At 41.3% G+C, this 22,145-nt stretch overlaps 1 protein-coding gene across 1 annotated transcript in view; it reads left to right on the top strand.

Annotated features, from left to right (window-relative positions):
• Positions 1-6,848: 6,848 nt before the first annotated feature.
• Positions 6,849-22,145, top strand: part of STX7 (syntaxin 7) — a 38,446-nt gene continuing 23,149 nt past the window's right edge. Inside the window, exons 1-2 of the mRNA XM_067546753.1 lie at positions 6,849-6,935; positions 12,491-12,654. Of these exons, the coding sequence (XP_067402854.1) occupies positions 12,570-12,654 (85 nt within the window). The 5' untranslated portion in view covers positions 6,849-6,935; positions 12,491-12,569. The remainder of the gene's footprint in view (positions 6,936-12,490; positions 12,655-22,145) is intronic.

Genomic DNA, 22,145 nt, shown 5'->3' with positions numbered 1-22,145 from the left:
ATTCGGAATGGTCTAGGTTTACTTGGTCTTGCATGAGCACAGAGGGCTGGACCTCTCGATGTCCCATCCAGCCTACAGTTCTATGATTCTGTGAAACATCTAGGACTCTCCCATATGCACAGCCTATATAATAGGTGGCGATGAGAAAAGAATTGAACCCTAAGGCAATCTTGTCTTGTGCAGTGTTCCAATCTTGCCTGTGCACTGTCTCACCTAAGTTTGCCCTGGAAGATTTACAGCAGTGGCAGTCTGTTTGCAGATGAAGTAGTCTGCAGGGACCAAAGCAAAACGCATTTCTAGAACTTTCCATCAGGGTTACATGCCAGATCCAGGGGCATTCCCAACTGCTATGCAATATAGATCTGTACAACTGTCACTTGTTTTCAAGTTATTGGTGGCCTACTGTTCATCCTGTGGAGACTGGTCTTTATGAGGTGAGGGGGTTAGATACTTTTGTCTCTCCTTTTATACTGTCCATTGAGTAAGGGTCACATGAAGGAGAGGAGGATGGCTGACTTGTATTCCCCTGCCCTTCTGAGTATTAGCCTTCTGGGGAAGAACCCTGAAATGACAGTGGGGCTGGATCCTGTCCCATCCTTTCCTGAGCTCTACCTCTCCTTATGGGGCAGGACTTCTAGGTGGGCAGGGCAGCTGGGTCATCTCTCTCTCTCCTCCTGAGCACTGACTATCTGTATGGGGAAGTTTCAGTGGCTGGGCAGAGATTCTTCTCCACCTCCTAGGCTGGTATGTTTACCTTGGTGGGAGGGGCCTTAGAGGACAAAGATGTTGTGCAAAGGGACCTTGAGAGGGCAGGCGTAGATCCTTTCACCTTTCTGTTCTGTGCTTTGGGTCATCCTTTGGTGGAAAATGAAGGGGACATTGAGAGGACAAAGATTGGGATCATCTTCTCTTGGGTACTAGTTGTCCCATTTTGGGAGGTCCCTGGCAGGGCAGCAATATTGGTGCCTCTCTTCTGATTCTGGCTCCCCTTTTCTTCTTGGGAACTGGCTTTATCTGTGGATGAGTATCTGCTCCTTCTTCCTGCACTCTGACATCCCTATCTGGGGAGGGCCTTCGGGAGGACAGGGAAAGATAACAACGTAGGAATTGCCTTACTGGAGTAGACCAATAGTCTATGCAGTCCACTGTCCTATCTCTGACAATGGTCAGTATCAGATGCTTAGAGGAAGGTGAAAGAAATGCCTCAACCGTCAGTTATGGAATAATCAGCCCATAGGGTGAGCTTCTTCTTGTCAGGAATCAGGCCTGCAGCAGAGCCTGGGTCCACTGAGTTAATCTACAGCTGAAGACCCTGATTAACCAGACCCTCTGATTGGCTGAAAGAAATAATCATGCCTGTTCTTAAACCCAGCCAGCACCAGGCCAGTGGCTGCTCAACAATTATGCCCACAACTGCGATTGTTCCTGAGCCTGCCTTGCTCCAGCCCTACTTCTGCCTTGCTCCAGCCAAGATCCAGACTATTCCAGCCCTGCCACCCTGCTTGATTCCTGATGCCGGCTCTGACTCCTGGTTCCTGACACCAGCTCAGACCCTTGGTGCTGTTCCTGGCCGCTGACTCCAGCTCCGACCACTAGGTCTGACTTCCATTGCTCTGGCCACTAGGCCTGATTACCCACAACCCAGTTTGTGACAGTTTGAACAGCCACCCCCCTAAAAAGGGAAGGAACAGGATCTGTTACCAGGATGGATCTTGCTAAAGCCATCATCTCCCTGTCAGAAATAGTGAGCATCTTGCAGATTCTGCAGACCCAGGTTGCCATGCTGCAACCACAGAGTGTGGCACTGTGGACACAGGCTATGCTGACCATGACTCTAACTCCGGCCCCTCAAGAACCAAAAATTCCCCAACTGGACAAGTATGCCAGTAGCCGCGGCAAGTTCCATGGGTTTCTGAATTAGTGCTGGCTCCTATTTCTGTTGTACCCACAGTCATTCCCCACCAATCAGCCCCACTTGGGATTTATCATCAGCCTTCTGACTGTGGAGGCCTTGGCCTGGGCCTGTCCACTCTTGAAGAAATCTAGTCCTCTCCTGAGCTGGTTTGAGAATTTTGTTCAAGCCATGGCGTTGCTTTGTGATGATCCGACACAGCAGTGGCTGTACCTTAGATGTTGCAGGAGGGGCACCAGCTGCTAATTATGCCATAGAATTTCAGTGCCTGAGAACAGACACTAAATGGAATGAGGCCATGCAGCACTATCACTTCTGGCTTGACGTAGATGATGAGTTCAAAGACAAGCTGGCACAGGTGGAGCCTCCAACCAGTCTGGACACCCTAAACAAACTGTGCATAAAAATTGACAACTGCCTGATGGAAAGCCACCAAGAAAGATGGTTAACTTCCCATTCCCTGCTAGTCTTGCTGACTCTGTCCACCATTTTTCTGCATCTTCCCCACAGCCTGAACCCATGTAGCTCAACCAAGCCTGGCCCCGCCTCTCCAAGGTAAAGACAAACAAATGTTGGGCCTATGCCTATACTGTGGAGAACTGGGATACTTCATATTGAGCTTCCCTGTGAAGGCCCGATCCACATCCTGGTTGGGAAACTCCAAGCCCTAACCACAATAGATGGGTCTTGGCTGGGCTGGTGTTCACCTCCTCACTCTAATACCCTGCACTAACATTTTTCTGCTGGTACTTTGGCAATGACTGATTAGGACAAACACACCTTCAACTCCCGCTACAGCTATAGCACTCTGTGATGTTGGAGGTTAACCTGGAAGTTTTGGTGACTCTGGCACCTCATGCAGTTTCATGGACTTGGAATTTGCTCGATCACATAATGTCCCCACCCAATGCAAAGTTCCCGACAACTTTTTGGGCCCAGTCACTCAACAAACTGCCCCCTTAGAAATTACTACCCTTCCAGATCCCATGTCATTAAGAAATCCTTCAGTTTTGGTTGATCTGTATGCAGCATTCTCCAGTTGTCCCCAGTATTACCTGGCTCATTGCCCAAGACCCATGTATCCTCTGGCAGGCTGGCATGTCTGGCATGTTGCATTTTAGTTCACCATATTGCCAGCAAACTTGCCTCTCAAAATCCAGCCACAGATCAGAAATTCTCTTCAGCTCTGACTGTCTTGCAAGGAATTCCAAATACCGAGACTTCACTGACATGTTAAACAAAAAGAAAGCTGACATCATGCCGCCTCACTATCGCTGTGGCTGCCCCTTTGACCTCTAGCCTGGAGCAGAGGTCCCTTTCTATTCCCTCTCAGAACCTGATCTACAGACTCTCCAGAGCTATCTACAAGAAAGCATGCAAAAGGGGTTAATCCATTCCTCCAAGGGTCTCCAACTTTCTTTGTAGGTAAGAAGAATGGCTTTCTGTGGCCTTCTGTGTATTACCAGGTATTAAAAAGCATTACTACCCAGAACCGGTACCCATTGCCCCTTGTCAGTGAGCTCTTTAAAAGATTCCATTCTGCAAAGGTCTTCACGAAGTTGTGGAGCTTATTCCTGGTTTGGATTCAAGAAGGAGACAAATGGAAGACTGCCTCTAGGAGGGCACAGTACAGACATTTTGAGTACTTGGATATGCCATTTGGCCTGTGCAATGTTCCAGTGACTTTTCAACAGCTCATTTATATCTTTAAGCACATGCTACATCAAATTGTGGTTATTTACCCCAATGATATCTTCCTTTTTTCCCGAGGATCCAGTTCTTCATGACTAACATGTATGCTGTGTCTTAGATAGACTCCATCCAAGCCACCTGTATACAAAGCTTGAGAAATGTGAATTTGTCTAGGACACAGTCAAATTCCTTGGGTATGTTGTGTCCCTCAAGGAACTAACCATAGACCCATGGCGGGGGGAGGGTGATACTGTCAGGAATCAGGGCCTGCGACTAAGCCTGGGACTCACTAGTTGACCCTGATGGACCAGACCCACTGATTGGCTGAGAGGCATCATCAGGAATGCTTTAAATCCCAGCAGCAGTACCAGGCCAGTGACTGAGCAATGTTACACTTGCAGCTGTGATTGCTCTAGTGCCTGCCTTGCTTCAGTCCTGCTCAGACCTTCGTCCCAGCCTTGCTCCTGCCGTGTCCAATCTGCGCCACTGCACAATTCCTAACTCTGGCTCTGACCCTGGGCTCTGACTTCTGGCTTCTGACTCTGGCACTGATCCTCAGTGCTGTTCCTGACCTCTCACTCTAGCTCAGATCACTAGGCCTGACAGCCAGTGCTCCAACCACTTGGCCTGACTGCCTCACCCCTGCCCCACCTGTCAGTTAATGGCTGGCTTATGCCTTAAAGCACAAGAGTTTATAAATTTTCATTTTTTAAAATCTAATTTAACTGAGGACATTCACGTTATCCATAAAAATCTCATCCTTTTTAAAATCCTACTAGTGATCTATTGTGGCAGTAAATTCCACAGGTTAGTTATACTCTGTGTAAAAAAGTAATTATTTTTTTCAGTTTTCAGTTAGCTGCCTTTCAATTTCACTTGAAAGTTCCTTTGTCCTTATGAGAAAGAAAGGATAAATAGAAGTTCATGATTTACTTTTCATTATTTTGTATACCTCTGTAATGACCCCTCATTTGTGTCTCTACTCTAAACTATAGTCTCAATCTGGTCAGTCTTTTGATGCCTCTAATAATTTATCACCTATCTCCAGCCACCCTGTGTTTCAGCTACACATCCTTTTGGAGATGAGGTGATGAGAACTGAATACAAGATTCCAGGCATAGGCATCAGATTGATTCATGTAAAGACAATATCACTTTTTCAGTATTATTTTTAATCCTATCCTTATGTATTCTAACATTATGTTTGTTTTTTGATTGAGCAAAGGTTTCCATTTAATTGTTTACTTGTATAACCTGGTCTTTTTTCTGAGTGAATACAATTAATTTAGAACTTGGTAATGTGCTTGAGTAGTTCCAATTATTACTTCCAGGTTGCATTACCAGACATTTGTCACCATTGAATTGTGGTCTGTCACAAGCATGAAATTATCAAGACCCTGTAAATAATTTCATGAACCTTTCCAGCCTCAAACATTTACCTAAAACAATTTTCTCTCTAATTGGGTATACCTGGTCACAGTGTCTGAAAGTCATCTGGAACAGTATGCTATGTGTTTCTAGTAGATAGTCTTTTATTTTATATATGTACAGTGCCCAGCACAATGGGCCCCAAATTCTGATGCTGCATGCTGGGATGAAGTCACTCTTCCCTTCACCCAGCACGTGTACATACCTAGTTAAGCACTGGAATAAATTGCCTAGGGAGGTTATGGAATCTCTGTCACTGGAGGTTTTTAAGAGCAGGTTAGACAAACACCTGTCAGGGATGGTCTAGATAATACTTAGTTCTGGCTTGAGTGCAAGGGACTGGAGTAGAAGACCCCTCGAGGTCCCTTCCAGTCCTAGATTCTATCTCTGTCTCCCACCAAATCTGTTCTTTGCTATCTCTTCCACAAAGAGAAGTAGCCCAATATTTCAATTTGAAAATCTATTCACATTAGCTGTGTCTTTGTAGCCAAACCCCAAGACCTCTAGTTAATAATCTGAAAGTCAGGATATATTCACTGAAACGTTCAGTATGGTTTGCAAAACTTTTAGGAGAACCAAGGATAAGTTTTCCGTAAACCTTAGTGGAGTTCCATAAAAAATCATTTCTTCCCTCATATTTTCTAAAAAATGTGTAGGTTGGGTGTGGGAGGTGTTAAACACTGCCATTCAAGCCAAATTCAGATCTCAGATTTTCCATTTATTCATTCAAATTCTAAACTCAGTGTGAAACTCAGAAGGTGCAAGCACAGGATTAAATGAAACAACAACAAAACACTCCTTGAACCCTTTAGCACAGATTTAAAGCACACACAAGCTGAAACCTTTTAGTTTCCCAGAGCTCTGCCAATGAATTTTTACCAGCCCTGACATTTCTGGCATTGTATTTTTTATAATAAGCATGGAAAAATTACAATTTTGTTTTCATGTATTTTCATTGAAAAATTTGCTGTTTATTTTCAAGACTAGTGTTGATTGATGGCGTTTTGCACTATTTTTTTTTCAAATCCTCAGATTCTATTTATTATTTAATTATTTAAAATGTAATGACTAAAGAAATCAAGATTTTTAACAGCTCCAGAGATAAAACCACAGGGGGTCAAGATTATGCTCAGAGAATGTGGGTGGGCAGCAGGCAGAAAGCCAAGGTTGTTTATGGTGCCACCAAAGTCCCCCTAGCATTTGCAGTAAGTGGGGTCGGTGTGGAGGCCTGGGCTGCAAACACAAGTGGAAGAGCTAGCCCAGCCTGGGCGTGGTGCCTGTGGCAGCTACTTATGCCGTGGCGTTGTGCCTCGCTGTGTCACCCTGCTGGGGGAGCGTGGTTCCACATCGCCATTTAGCCCAGGCCCAGGAGGGGATGATAATCAGGAAATGCCACAGCCAGGAGCTTTGCTGCAGAAGATGCGCTTGGCCCTGCAGCACCGTGCACTAGACTCTTAGCTTTAGCGGCAGCATCCCCGCAGAGAGAGGGAGAGAGGCAGAGAGAGACGGCTGGGCAATGAAAGGGTGGGGGAGATCCCGAGCAACGAGGCTCCAGTCCGCCCCAGACCGCTGACGATGCTGCTGCCTACCCGCGCCGGCACCCGCTTCGCTCCCCCGGGCCCGCTCGAGAGCCGCCCCACGCGGGTGTCACAAGCCCCCGCCCCGCCAGCCAGGCAGCTGCACCCACAGCTCAGCCCGCTAGGGGGCGGCCAGGCAGCTGCTTTCGCCGCGCTATAGGGCCGAGGAGAAGGGGCGGGGCCGGCGCCCTCAGCCCCGCCTCTTTTCCCGCAGCCGGTCAGCTGAGCCCAGCGGCTGCAGACTAGCGCGCGGGGGGTGGGTGCGGATCCTGAGCCTGAGCCTGAGCCTGGCTGTGCTGGGAGGCAGCCCGCGCCGCGGCGGTCCTGGTAAGGGGCGCGTCGGGGAGCAGCGGGACTCGCAGGCGGCGCCCGGGGGGGGGCTGCAGCTGCAGCAGCAGCACCTGCCCTTCCCTTCCCTTCCCTGTGGGTGTCTCGGGGGGGCGCCGCCCTGCTCCCGAACTGCAGCTGCTCCGCGGCCAGGGGGGCAGCCGGGGCCATCAGGTGCCCAGAACCCCCAGGGCAGCTGGGGGAAGGAAGGAAGGAGGGGCCGGGCCGGCGCTGCGGCGGTGGCGGCTGCCGCCGCCCACGGGAGCTGGGTTGGTTCCGCATTCCCCGGGCCCTGCGCCGCGTTGCAGCAGCTCGGTGCGCCCTGCCTCTACCCCAGCCGGCTGGAGTGAGGGCAGCCCCAGGGAGCCTGAAGGGGGACAGCACCGCCGCCCTCCACCCTTAGGTGCCGGAGCTACGGGTGTGGGTGCCGGGGTGCTGCCGCACCCCCCTAGCTTGAAGCAGTTTCGATCACATGCAGCGTTTAGGGTTTGGTTGACTGGCTCTCCGCACCCTCACTGTACAAATGGTTCCAGCGCCCGTCTCCACCTCCTTGGCCTGTTTTCCCTGACCCAAGGGTGGCCCATGACTGGACTATGCCAAGAGTGTTCGACAAGGGAGGAGCACTGGGGCAGGCGGTGCTTGTCATCTGTATACGCCTTCCTTGTGTGTGGGTGTGCACTTTGTGCCACACTAATAGAGAGACAGGCGTCGCACACCGCAGGACAAAGACCCACTTCTGTCTGTCTTAGCAGCCGTGTTTTGTGGCGCTGGTGAAGCATTGCAGCGTTCCTTTCTCCTAACCGCACAAGGCACTTCATTCAGATAGTGACACCAGTGCTACCCCAAAGCTGCTATTTCTCTGCTTCACCTTGGTGCTTCTGCCTAAAACTTGCCCAGCTCCCCTGCTGCCTGGCTTCCTGCTACAGATTTAAAGAACACACACACGCATCCTTGTTATGTGTCCCTTTTTAGGGCTTGTCTCCACGAACACTTAGATTGTGGCGAGCTGGAGCATAAACCTAGCTTGCACCAGCCTGCTGTGCACTAGCTGTTGATGCGCTCCCTGCTGCCATGTGCTGAAGGGTTCCTTGTGTGCTTTAATCCATTTCAAAACGGGATCGAGCGAAGTGCACAACTGAGCTTTTAGCATGCAGCAGCAGGGTCTACATGGCCATGTGGTGCATGGCAGGCCAGTGTGAGAGAGGCTTATATTTCAGTTTGCCTCAAAATAAGTGTAGATGAGTCTTGAGTCCTTTTTCCATTTCCCTCTCACCCATCCTTCACCATCTGAAAAGCAGGCATTGTAGTGTTCTTGGGAAGTTGCTGGAGTTTCTTTGTGCAGAAAGTTAGCCTGTGAAAGCCTGAGAGAGTGAATGCTTGTGCTCATTATCACATCCAAGATGTGTATATATTTCTGTAAATAAGCTAATAGGTGTTCAAAGTCTGTTTGGCCTGCTGTCTCACAAAGAATAATTTTTGATGTGATGCATGTAGCTATGTTCCTATAGAGAGACGTGGATCTCGAATACATTCATAGGTTCCAATGTTGGAAGGGGATCGTTGTGATCATCTAGAGAGCAATACAAGCTATAGAATTTCCCCAAAATAATTCCTAGAACATATCTTTTAAACTAGAAAAACATTCAATCTTGATTTTAAAATTGTCAGTGATGGAGAATCCACCATGATGACCCTTGGTAAACTGTTCCAATGGTTAATTACTCTCACTGTTAAAAAATTATGCTTTATTTCCCGTCTGAATTTGTCTAGCTTCAACTTCCAGCCATTGGATCATGTTGTTGTTTTGTTTGCTAGATTGAAGAGCCTGTTATTAAATACTTGTTTCACCATGTAAGTACTTACAGCCCTTTAAGCTAAATAGATTGACTCCCATTCAAGTTCAAAGTGTGCACAGTGTTGCTAGATACTGTACAAATATGTACAGTTTCTGCCTCAAAATGAGTACAGGATAAGAAATCTGATACTGCAAGATAAACTGAGCAGTTTCTTCTTTTCTGGCCCTTTGTTTCATTCTTCCACTCTATTTTTGCACATTCTTGCATGCTGTCTCTGAACTCCTGATTCCATTTAGACAGGCCTCCAATCAGTTTTTATCCTAAAAACTCAGTGAGACTTGCAAATGCTAACCCACTCAAATGTCTCCTCTATTTAGTATAACATAAAAAGAAGGGAAAAGTTAGAAGGAACGGTGGGAGGGCGGGGGTGGGGAGAGGGAATCAAATATTGGTATGGGCAGTATTTATTTTTTGTCATGAACAGTGCTTATGAATATAATTATAAATGCTTCATAAATATTACATAACCAATGTGATTGATGCAAACAAAGTTAATTCCAGAAAAGACTCCTACTAAAACAATTAATCTATTACACAGTCTGAAAGCAAGCAAGTTTAGCTTTTAAATCTTTACACATCTAGCTGGGTTTTGAAGTTACGAGGGTCATTTTTTCTTTTGTGTGTGTCCAGTATAGCTTATGAATGATCTTTAAATTGCATTACCTGGGTGTCTTGACCCTTTGGACCTTTTAAAAAAATATTTCTTATAGTGCATTTTAATTAGATTGAATTGAAAGGAAATAAAAACATTGCAAACTCTCCTATCATTTTAACCTGATTTACTGGGTCAATTTGTTTCACTAAAATAACATCTCTAGACTTTGAAGGAGCTTGAAGTGTCCCAGATATTGATTATCTCAAGAACCTGTCTATAGGATCATTGCCATAGTTTATGTATAACTGACTCAGTGTAGTATTTTGAGGATGTATTGGAGAATTCAGGAGGCCAACTTACTCACTTTTTTCCATTATTATTGCTGCATGAGAGCAATGTGAAGTCTTAAGCATCTTTAAAACTTATTTTCTTCTCAAATGTGTCTCAGAACTGAGTTGTTCTGTATCCAAAAGCTGATTATAAAAAGGGATTTTGTTTTTATTTTTTAAAGAGAAAAATAACAATTGAGTACTCCTTCCCTCCCTCCACTGGAAAAAATACTTAATAAGATTAAATGTTTACTCATAACTGTTGGTTGCTAAATATTAGGAGTTAATTGTGAGGCTACATCTGACTCTTTCTTAGACCAAGGGAATGTTTGCTGTACTGTTTAGCATACTCTCATCCCTTCACTTACATAATTAAATTCTTGTTAGAATGAGCTTTTAAAAAAAAAAGTATTTTCAAAAATGAAAAAAAATTACCTCTTCCAAAGTGATCACTAAAGGCAAATAACAGGTACTGGGCTGGTGTGGATGTCAGTGTCAGTTCATAGATCCCATTTAACCACTGCAGATTCAAGAACATCTCAAGTGCCTTTAATTTTAATATATCAAAATATTATACAGACAGTGATGAAACCTATATGAATGAGGAGGATTGAGTAATGCTTTGTTGCATAACTCCTATTAACTACCATGAGTATAGCAAGACAATAATCTTTCTACAGCTAAAGTTTCAACAGGTTCCATTTTAAGTCAAATTTTCCCTGTAATTTTGTTGGGCAACTGTCTTAAAAATATGAATGGGTACTTTAAAAAAAAAAAAAAAAAAAAAAAAAGTTGAATAGCTCAACTATTTGTACATTATGATATGGGCTGCATGTCTGAGAGGAGTGTAATGATCATACAGTACTGTGTCATGTAAACAGGTTATAAACCTAAAAGCACTGAACTTCTTAAGTAAAATTCTCTTTAAATTTTAAGAAAAAGAGGATAAATCTGCTCTGACATTTGAATGAAATGTTTTGAGCAGTCCTCTTTCGATCATAATGCACTTGTCAAAAAATGTTGCAGGCAAGCAGTCATCCAGTAAATGGAGAGTGTTTGTTAGTCTTTTTAAAAAAAAAAAATGGTGAAAATCAACAAATTTTCACTAGTTCCATTTCCTTTTTTCAGAGAAAATACAGTTCTCCTCTTACTCCTTCTTAAAGAGCTAGCTTTAGGCTTCAGTATTTCTAATAGTGTAATTTAAAAATCCAATTCAGCGAATTTTTTTTTGTTTTGTTTTTGTTAAAGCTCCATACCCACTTCTTAAAAAATACATAACTTTAAGAGGCAAATTAGTGGGCATCAATAACTTTGGGAATTCAACCATTTAAAACTGACTGACCTTCCTTTTCCGCCTTTCCTCCTCTTCCCCATGCGAAGAAAAACAGTTTCTCTGGATGACCCAGATTGTGATGCCTTTTCCACTAAATTAATAAGAATTTCTTAAATGCTGTGTATAACAAAGCACAAAAATGTTTGCTTCGTATAAGAAGATTTATAGTGGTTTCTTTTTCTACTGAATTTATATTTTGTATTCCAGTAGTGCTTAGAGGCTCAAACAGAAACCTAGGCCCTATTTTTCAAGTCACTATACAAGCACAGTCCGGGGCTGAAAATAATTAGTTTAAATACTGCACAGACAAAAGTGGGAAGGGAAACAAAAAAAGGTGAAGTGGCTTGCACAGGGTCACGCAACAGAACTAGAACCCAGGGCTCCTAATTCCCAGTCCAATGTGCTAACCAATATACACTGCTTCTCTGACTGTAGTTTCCTCTTTGGAGCCCTTAGCATTTCTGAAATAGGACCCCATTGTGCAAGCCACTGTACAGGCACTTTAGATTATCGGGTATTTACGATTGTGCCTCTATGGGAAGCAGTTTATGCTGTAGAAGATTTTATGTATATTTATGCTGTACAGCGAAGAACTTGTAAAAAAAAAAAGATCCATGTAAGGCTTGTTTTGATGAGAGACTTTTTCAGAATTATTGTAAATAAAAATTCAAGTAGTATCTGCAGGTTGCACAAAAACTTCTTTATGTTGAGAAATATTGCTGTTTACACAGGGTAAAATGGCCTGTCAGAGCACTAAGAAAAATCAGATCACAGATAAGACTACAATAGTTAGGATTTCTTGAGAAAGGGCTAAAAAACAATAGATGATGTTACTCATCCCCTTAATGTGCATGTTATGGACAAATAGTCACAAGACCATAGATAAGGTTGCACAAGAGACTTCCAGTTTTCACAGGGAATAAAAGTGTGAATATTTTTTATATATTTAGAACTTCAAGAAAATGAACAAAGCAATTTCTCTGGATAGAATTTGTTTTTTCAATCATTTGTGAGTTTCCTTATTTGTATGGGTAGGAAAAATCTTATATTAAGCTTGACAGATTTGGCTTAATTGTCTCAAAGGAAACTGTTTCTGTGATGTAGCTGATCCAAGGCCAGAAGTGACCGTTGTGATCATCTAGTCTGCTGTTCTGATTGACAGTCACTGTCACAAAATCTCAGGCCTATCTCATGTATGTTACAATAATAAAATTTAGCTGGTTAACAAGTTCTGACATGGCTTCAAATCCTTGCTTTAGTTTGAGAGAGCATTCTCTAAAATGCCCTTTTCAAAACAGACTTGCTTGGTAAAGGCCAAATAGGATTGTACAGTGGTGTTTCCTCTTGCTGGAGTTATTTCAGTCTTTGTGTGCTTTAAACTGATAAAATTTATTATGACTTGCAGAATTTCCGGTGTATAACTACTTTCTTTTTCTTTTTAGCTGCCTTTGCTTGACGAAGTTGTCTGATTGACCTTTTCACACTTTTGATCATCTTAGTGGACAGACAATCTGTTCAGCCATGTCGTACAGTACAGGCATTGTTGAGGATCCTACCCAGCTAACTCAACGTATAACTTCTAATATCCAGAAGATCACCCAATGCTGTAAGTTGCCTTAATATATGTTCTTTTTAAACTAGCCTAATGAAAATACTTCCACACCTGTAGCTATCCAATAACATTTTGTTGATGTTAAAAGAACACTTTCAGCTTGAGAATCACGTTTCTGTATAACTTTGTACCTCCTGTCCTTATACATAACACTTTAAATTACAATAATACATTAGCATTTTTGTTCTTTTTTTTTTTAGTTTGTAGTACTTTATATATCTGACAGCACTTTGTTTTGTCTAATTCCTTGTACATTAAGTTTCTCCCTTCCTGAAAGATCTCTCTAAGTATCAACAAGGGAAAAGAAAGATGCTAAATATTTTAAAAGTTGGGGCCATACTATTTAAAGAGTTCCAGAGGGGTAGCCGTATTAGTCTGTTTTTAGCAAAACAGCGAGAGTCCTGTGACATCTTAAAGACTGAAAAATGTATTTGGGCATAAAATTTCATAGGCAGAAACCCACTTCGTCGGATGCATGAAGTGGAAACTTCAGTGTGGTAGGTGTCTATATACACATGCAAGGATGGGTGAATTATAGCAAGTTTGCCCCCTTCTTTGTGATGTAACTCACCCATCCTTGCATGTGTATATATACCTCATGCATCTGACGAAGTGGGTTTCTGTCCATGAAAGCTTATTCTCAAATAAATCTGTTAGTCTTTAAGGTGCCACAGGACTCTTGCTGTTTTATTTAAAGAGTGATCTCCATATCTGGATTAAAAAGAAATCAAACTGACACTATTCTTCTAATGGTATTAAACCACACATGCGATTTTCTTTGTGTCATGCTCAGGTAGTTTTAAAAATGCCTTTATCTGCTAACTCTTGATATTGACTCAATAAGAGAGACTGCTGTTTCAGTTATTGTCTCCGGAAAGAGGCCATCAACAAAAGTACCAGCTTGTGATAGTGGCTTTTGTGATAAGCACCAATACCCACTACGATCACCAACTCATTTCACTTTCAGTCACTCTGGAGAGTCTGGCAACCTAGAAGTGGCAAAGAAAAGGGAAGTGATCTTTTTCACCCCATAATATAGTACCATTACAAAATTCAAAATCAGCACCTCTGTCCTTGTTTATTTCCTTGTAAAGAGCCTAGATTATATTAAACATAGAATTCTATATTTCAAATAGTTTTATCTTTCCCTCCAATAACTTGTATATTATTTATTTTTGTTCCATGGAGGGACAGCTATTCCCAAGCTGAAACTCTGTGTTAGGTTTCAGCGTGAAGTGGATTTTTATGACAGAATAACATAATCCCCTGGAAACAGTTTCTAGCACAAATGCTCTTAAACAATTGTAACTGTAGCATTTAATAATGAGATTGTAATATAGACAAAGACCTAAAAGAGGTAAATTGTTTAAAGAAAATTAAGGAAGAAGTTAAACTTCTTCCTTTGTTCTCAAACCACAGATCTGTAAAACATGTTTTACTCCCATAAATAACTCAAGCAGTTTTTCAGGTGCTTCCTCACAAACAGCAGCCGACACTTCTGAGCTTCTGTAAAATTGAAAATAATGTTGTAGAGTAACCTTCTCGGTGAAGCTGCTGATGATGGTTGAAATTAAAGCACTGGCCGTGTGACCAAAACTTGCAAATGTAGTTGCCTAAGGACATACTTTGCCACCTAAATAAAAAATGGCTTGATTTATTTTATTTCCAGAGTTGCTATGCCAGTGTGGTTCCCATTGTGACTTAAGTGGGAATTATTTGCCTCCTACATGAGGGTGGGGAAGGAATGAAGCCCTGGTTCTTTGGTTAGCCTTGTAACTAGGTACATGATGGTAAGTTAAAATTCTTGGTGGTCAGAGTGAGAGTGAAAAACAATAAGCGAGAGCAGCTTGGTGCTGTGGAATAACTATCTATGTGGAAGTAGCTGTGAGTATCTGTTTGTTTGTTCTTCCATACTTGCACATAACTTCCAGTACTGAGTGGTGTACAGAGAGAAGAATAGACCAGTTAAAGAGACAGCTGTTTTTCCTATCTGCACTCTCACTTGTAGGACAGATACTGCAGTAGGAAATGAAAGAGAGTCCACATAAGAAGCATGCAGTGGATATCTTCTTTTCTGGAAGAATTGCCATAAAGTTGTATATAATGAAAGGCCTGATATTGGTTCTATAACTGAGATTGACCAGGATTGTGCCTTTGATAGGACAGTAAAACTTCTCTGAAGGCAAATAAGTAGCATTCTTTTTTTTTTTTTTTTTTAGGTAGAAAGGTCACTGAAGGATCTGAATTTTTTAGGGTATTCTGTATACAATATACCATGTATATACAAAGCACTATATTAAAGAGCTTGCATTTCACACCTCCATGTATTGTAGGCCCATGTAATGGTAACCCCAGTCAAAGTGGGAAGGTACAAAAGAATGCCGGTCTTGCTGTCTGACACTGAATATTTCTAAATGCTTAAACAAGTGTCTGCAGTGATGAAACCATCCTCAAGCTAATGTTGTCTTTATATAATAGATGTCTCATTAAATACAATTCCTCCATAAATAACTTTGTCTACTTTAAATTCCTCCCTATTAAAGTTAAAAGAATACTATTGATCTGCTTATACAATTCTGTAGTTCAAATTTCATAATTGAGGTGTCAGATAGGATCCATGATACTCTGGTAAAGTGATTGCACTGAGACATTTAGCAGATAGTTCACATTAACAGGGTGTAATTTTTCCCCCCTTCCAGTACTGTGAAACAAAACAAATGAATTGAGGCAAGATGTGGTAAATAACACTTAAGATTCTTCTATATAGATAATGAAAGGAGGATTTCTTCATATCCAGAGCAAACAAACAAAATAACTTCATAATGTTGTAAATTATATTTGCAGTTTCTCTGTCAAGGAAATGGTTATGAAGAAAATGACAATTCAGAAACAAGTCCTATAAAGTAACTTGAAAAGTTAATTGAGTCTTATGCAAATAATTATGTAGGCAAGATATTTCTGAAAATACATAGGACCGGGTTCTGCTTCTCTTCACACTGAATAGCTCTTCACTCTGAGTGAAGACAGTGGGTGAAATCCTGGCCGCAGTGAAGTCAATGAGAGTTTTCCCATTAACTTTAGAGGGGCTAAAATTTTAGTGCTACTTATACTACTCACCATGAGTAAGGATGGTAGAATATGGCTCAGTTCTGGAGGGAATGGTGATTCGTGAGTGTGCATGTGTAATTTTAAAGTAGTTGAGATTTGTCCCTAAACTTTCAAAGAGTTACATGACTCACATAGCTCAAAATACATGTAAGTCTTCAGCTTATTGGACTTGACAAGCATCAAGATATTTTTAATTAATCAGTGTTTACTAAAGGAACAGCCATTTTAAAACGCAAGTGGCTTCAGAGATCACACATACTCAATTAAATTTTCATTGAATGACAGCTTTATAAACTCTCAACTGAACTCCCTTAATATATTCAGAATACAAAGTTAGAAAATATCCCGTATTGATCATTTAGGTTTTTCTTGTTGACTTCTTTGATTATGACGTAAGATAAGCTCCATCTTATTCACTCTTTGTTGCATATGTTTGGAGAGCAACAAAAATCATATTGTAGTATTGTAAAACACCTTGCCTCATGTTTCAAGAACCATTTCACAAAACTATACTCAACCACATTTTGGGAAGTTGGGATAGATAGGGAGCAGGAGATAGGATAGGGAAAGAGCCTGAATGTGTCATGTTTGGGTGCATGTGGACTTATTTTTGGGGCTGGAAGGGGAGGTTTTGGTATTACTTAGTCATGAGGAAAATTCAATACTTGGAGAATGTTACTTGTGTAGCTATTGTAACTAAAAGGAGTGGAGAGAATTTTTCTTACAGAACTGAATTCAAAAGCAAGATGTGCAAAAATTCTGTCCCTGTTTGCTGCTTTATCACATACAAGGGCTTGAGTCTTTCTAATTTTGTATTTATTTTCATCAAGCTCATTTTCTTACATTAAAAGTAGGTATTTTGAGATGAGAATATCAGGTCATGACTTTCTGACTCTTGCAGAAGAACCCTCTATGATAGATTAAAGAACTAACGGGATTATGAGATCACAAGAAACTGAAATTTGAGCAATTGAAAGAGTCTGACTGTTTAAAACTCTTGCTTGTTTATCATCTGTTTGAATTCAAACTTCTGACAAATGTGAGAACCAGAGAAAAAATGAGAGGGAGACTCTCTATTGGAGAACTAACACCCTGGCTCTTCAATTGGGGGCTGAAAAAGCTAAGATTCCATTTCTGGAGCCTCCAGCCAAAAAAACCCAAGGAAAATAGTTTTAAAAAAATAAATTAAGGTTAAATAAATAAATATCCAGGCTTTATGGGGGGTTGGGGGGTGCGCGTGCCTCATACGATAATAAATTAGTGCTGGTGCCAGATGTTGGATTAACAGCCCAGGATGCTCAAGTCCTCCAGCTGAGCATAGAACTGGTAATCATAACCAACACCAGTGAAAGCCTTCACCACACTGAGACGCCACTGTGCTTTGCCCATCCCCTGCAGCAACCAGGAAGGAAGCTTGAGGAAACAATGCAGTCTGCGTGCCTGCTTACCTCTTGACCCTCTGCATTAATTGTCAGCAAGTAGGAATGATTTTTAGATTCTAACAGCCTAGCTGGTTATGAACAAATGATTTAGAGGGGAAAAATGTCATGTTCATTAGCAAATCCTGTGCCATACAATGCTTCTATTTTCTCGGTTTCAAAATAAGCCAAGGTTATATGCAAGTTGATAATGTTGCCTTTCATAGCAAAAGTAACTCATTCACTTCTATACAATATTATAGAAAAATGCTGTGATTGGTTGCAACTAGATAGACACTTACTAAATCTGCCCTGATTTAAAAATAAACAAACTTGCATGAAGTAAAACAAGGCAAGTATGCAAAGTGTGTGTGTACACACCTGTGTGTACACATGACACACAAAAGGGGAAAGGCTTTTTAAAATGTCTTGTGTAGCATCATTGTATTACCCTTGTTCCTTTTCCATATTTTCTTAATTTAAGCTGTGAGCCCTTTTAGCCATTTTTCTTACATATCTGTAAAGCGCTTCATATTTTGGACATCATAGAAATAACTGAATATATTCAGTATACTACATTTTATTTTAAAATACTGTGTTTAAACTTTTAAGTGACTCTTTCTTCTGTGTCATCTCTACATTCCATTAGTTTCCTTTTATAAAATATTGACACTAATATCAGGCCACAGTCTGGCCCTATAACTTGCATGGTGGTAAAGGCATAGAAAGGACAGCAACCTCCATTGGGAGGTGGGTGCTCCCACCTTTGTGGAAGAGGGCAGGACAGGAATGGGAGTGGAGCCGCCCTCACCCAACCAAAAAGCTCTGGTTAGTGTAGCTACATTGGCATGCTGAGAGAAGTAAACTATATCAGATATAGGTTTGGCACAGGGTACCTTCCTGCCCCTGCACACTGAGAAACCAGGAGATAGACTTTGTGTACACGTAAAACACAACAGCGGCAGGTATGCCATTTTAGTGCTTCAGTGCAGACACTACCGTAAAGGGAGGAGTTCTTCTGTCTCTGTAGTTAGTCCACCTCCCTGAGAGGCAGCAGCTAGGTTGATGGAAGAATTCTTTCATCAACCTAGTGCTGGTTACCCCGAGGGTTAGGTCGGTTTAGCTGTGTATCTCAGGGATGTGAATTTTTCACAACCCTGGAGATGTAGCTATGCTGCTGTCAGCTTTCAGTGTAGACCAGCCTTAAGTCTTCAGACTTCTGGTTTGGTTTTAGGGGCAGTGCGATAACATACTGCCCAAAGCTTGTAGGTGCAGGGCAAAGCCCTGTACCACTGTGGTATAATAGAAAATATGTGCAATGTGGCTGAGCTAGAGTTGGTTTGGAAGCTGTAACTTTAACTTTCTGTTTCTTGTGTATGTAATCTCAAATTTAGCATTCGTATAATTTTTTTTCCAGTTTATAAAGATTGTGTCAGGGTTATGACCCATAGGAGATTTGGAATCATGTGGTTCTTATTGACTTTGCGACTAAATTTGTTCAGTACTCACAAGGTGACTGATACAGTATTTGACCTTGTTGCATTGACTTTGCTGGGGGAGGAATATGCTTTTTGGATGTTATAAATTGATAAAATAATCAGATTTATCCTCACTTGGGTAAAATGAAAAACAAGACTGTCAGTCCTTGACATCTCACAAGCATTTCTGAATTTTTCCCATGGGGAGGAGTTTTCCTACCCGAATCACTCACTGTTGATTATGAGGCAATACAACCATCAGTACAGGCAGACCTGAAGGTCAATTTTAGCTAACTACGATGGATGGCTTGTTTAATTTTTCTGTCCTGTGATGTCAAATCTGTCAAATGTTTTATTATATTCTGTGTTCTTGGGGTAAGCATTTTTGTGAAGTGTTAATAAAACTAGTTGAATCAGGACTATATTTGTCACATGACTTCAGTCTTGCCAAGACTGAAGTTACAAAAATGGATTGATCATTGGAAGATGGAAAACTTCTGTTGTCTTTTTGTTGTTTTAAAATGTTGTGTTGACTGCTTCTTTCAAAGCAACTTTTGGCATCTTATAGATGTCCACCTGATATAGGGAGAACTGCTTTTAACTAAGGGGAACACAAATGTGCAAGTGAGAGGTGATACACATGTGCATGAGTTCACTGATGTTTTGAAATCTAAGCCTGTACAAAAAATAGTTTGCTTGTCTTTTTCCCCTGTCCTTTGTATAGTTTTGTACAACTATTTAAAATTAGTCTTCAAGAAAAGTCAAGCTTTTCTGTGGCAAATTATTTGCATACTGTTCTTAAAGTATAGTTCTGCTTTGAAAAGTAGCTGTATAAAAATGACTCCTATGTATATAACATCTTTTTCTTGTGTAAATTCAGTCTTATCTCTTCACATTGGTGGCAAAAATGTACCTCTGCTGCTTTTTATTCCTGCTATTTCTGTTAAGTGTTTGGCTCTGTGGGATTGTGGGAGAGTAATCTGAGAATACTGTTCCATCATGTGCATTGTAAACATAACTTGTAGACAGTTACATTTGTGCAATCTCATTCCCAAAAAGCATAATTTCATAGGTGTAGACGAGGTCCTAATCTGACCTACAGAACTCCTTATTAGTTGTAATGATGCATGAAATAAAAGAAAATCCTGTGACTTTTCAGCCCTACGTGCTTAGCCTTGCTTCTTGAGTCAGAAAAAAAGCATCTGTTACTTGTAAACTGAGCCCTTCGGGTTTGGAAATGGTTGAGGTGATATATGTGGAACCACAATACCATTTGTGAATAGTAAGGGGGCCAATGAGAACAGACACAGACGTCTGGAATTTTGGCCAAATGGCTTCTAATTTTACAGATTGAGCAAATGAAAATGGACTAACCAAAACAGGATAAATTCTGCAAGGCAACTTGTCCTAGAAGCAGCAAAGGAGGAGGAAAGTAGACAGTGCCCACCCCAGGTCTTCACAGTCCTCCCACCACTGCCAAATGCGCCAATCCAGAGCCTCTCTAAGATAATACTGACTCACTTAAATGAAAGCTCTTGAGAGCCCAATTTACTGCAGGGCCTTTATTTGCTCAAAAAATCTGCTTATGCTACCACCCAGAGAACACCACCAAGTCTCGTAAGTGCCTAGGAATCTCTGCAGATCAGCCCATTCTACCTTTGATGAGAGAGAGCTGATTCTAATTCATAGGCATTGGCCTTGGACCCTATCCTAAGCATTGCATAACTAAGCTTGGTGAAATTGGATTTTGATATTATCCATCAAAATTACAAAAATCAATGTCTATTTTTAAGCATTTTTTCACTTTTTATTGATTTTTTTTTTTTAAATTAATATCCAGTTGCAGGAAATATAGGTGGTCAGACAGTAATTATTTAGTGACTGTAGATGTGGAGATTCAAAAACCGAAAGCTTTATAACCATTAGAACACCAATTGTCAACATCATGTCAAAACCTATGAAGTAAATATCTTTAAATCTAACTAAGTTCTTAAGCATCATTTTTCTTTCTGTGCATAGCTGTAAATTTTTATTTTCATCAATGGAAATATTGTTCATGGGTTTGTGTACAGTGAAATGGACCTTTACTGACATTTACCGATTAAAAGAAATTGAATCCTTCTAAGCCTACATGTAACAATCAGCCCTAAAGAAGAGTGAGGTGGGGGGGGAGTCTCTGTTCCAGATGCCAAGACCTACTGCTCAAAATTGTGATCCTTTGAAAAACCACCCGGTCTGCTCCTGAATACTTATACGGAGGTGTAAAATCAACCTGACTTTGTCAGTAGCTCTATTTGCAACATTTCAAAATGCAACAATGAAGCTACGTGAAACCGAGCAGAACCTTACAATTCACTGACAAAAATCCATGATCCCACGTCAATGGGAAGAACAAGAGTCCAGAGTCCTGATGAGCTAAGAGTGTCACATCCTGGAATCTGTAAAGCACCTACGAAGTCCCTACCACAACAAAACAGGACGTAGGATGGGATTTGAGGGCATTATGGAACAAAGCTGGAAGGACCAATTTCTCTCCTGCAAACTCTTTGCATACACAGCCCCTGGACAGTCCAAGAGAGAGCCCTGCATTGGCCATCAAGGGGATGGCATCTTTACAAAGTCACATTTCAGAGGAGAAAATCTTCTTGCTAGCGGCTATTCTTCTATTATTGACTCTTGTGCAAACTCTGTCAAAATTGATGCTATACTTTTTATGACATCCCAGAACAAGTCCAGGTCAGAAACTAGACTCAAGTGACATTAACACTTACTTATTTAAGTTGACAACCTTAAATGATATCCAGTATGTGGCCCCTTCCTGGGTTGCCCTCCTGCAGCAGGCCATGGCATGACCAGTTTGCATGCTTCCGTTTCCCCTTTTGTTCTGGAGTCACTAATCACTCCACACAAGTTTTCCAAATATAAATAGCCCTTTGCAAGGTTGACTTATTACAAAAGTCCCACAACCATAATCTAGAATTCCACAGCACAGACCAAACAGTACATTTAGTCTAGGGGTGTCAAACGATTTAAAAAAAAATTAATCACAATTAATAGTGAGATTTAAAAAAATCACAACTAATTGCAGTTTTAATTGCACTATTAAACAATAATAAAATGCAATGCAAAATACAAAGTGTAGCATGTTCACTTTATATTTTTTATTATGAATAGTGCAATTTTTACAGTGAAAATATCTATGAAGGGGAATACAAATGTTTAGCGTATCTGGGACGTAAATACCTTGCAGTGCTGACTACAGCAGTACTGTGCGAACACCTGTTCTCACTTTCAGGTGACATTGTAAATAAGAAGCGGGCAGCATTATCTCCCGTAAATGTAAACAAACTTGTTTGTCTTAGGAATTGGCTGAACAAGAAGTAGGACTGAGTGGACTTGTAGGCTCCAAAGTTTTACATTGTTTTGTTTTTTGATTGCAGTTTAAAAAAAAAAAAATTATTCTACATTTGTAAATTGCACT

The sequence above is a fragment of the Emydura macquarii genome, unplaced genomic scaffold (assembly GCF_026122565.2).
Source record: "Emydura macquarii macquarii isolate MOO-44397 ecotype Brisbane River unplaced genomic scaffold, CSIRO-AGI_Emac_v2 contig_1146, whole genome shotgun sequence".
In the NCBI taxonomy this organism is placed as follows: domain Eukaryota; kingdom Metazoa; phylum Chordata; order Testudines; family Chelidae; genus Emydura; species Emydura macquarii.
Note: the sequence above shows the minus strand (reverse complement) of the source record. Positions and strands in the feature narration are given on the sequence as shown.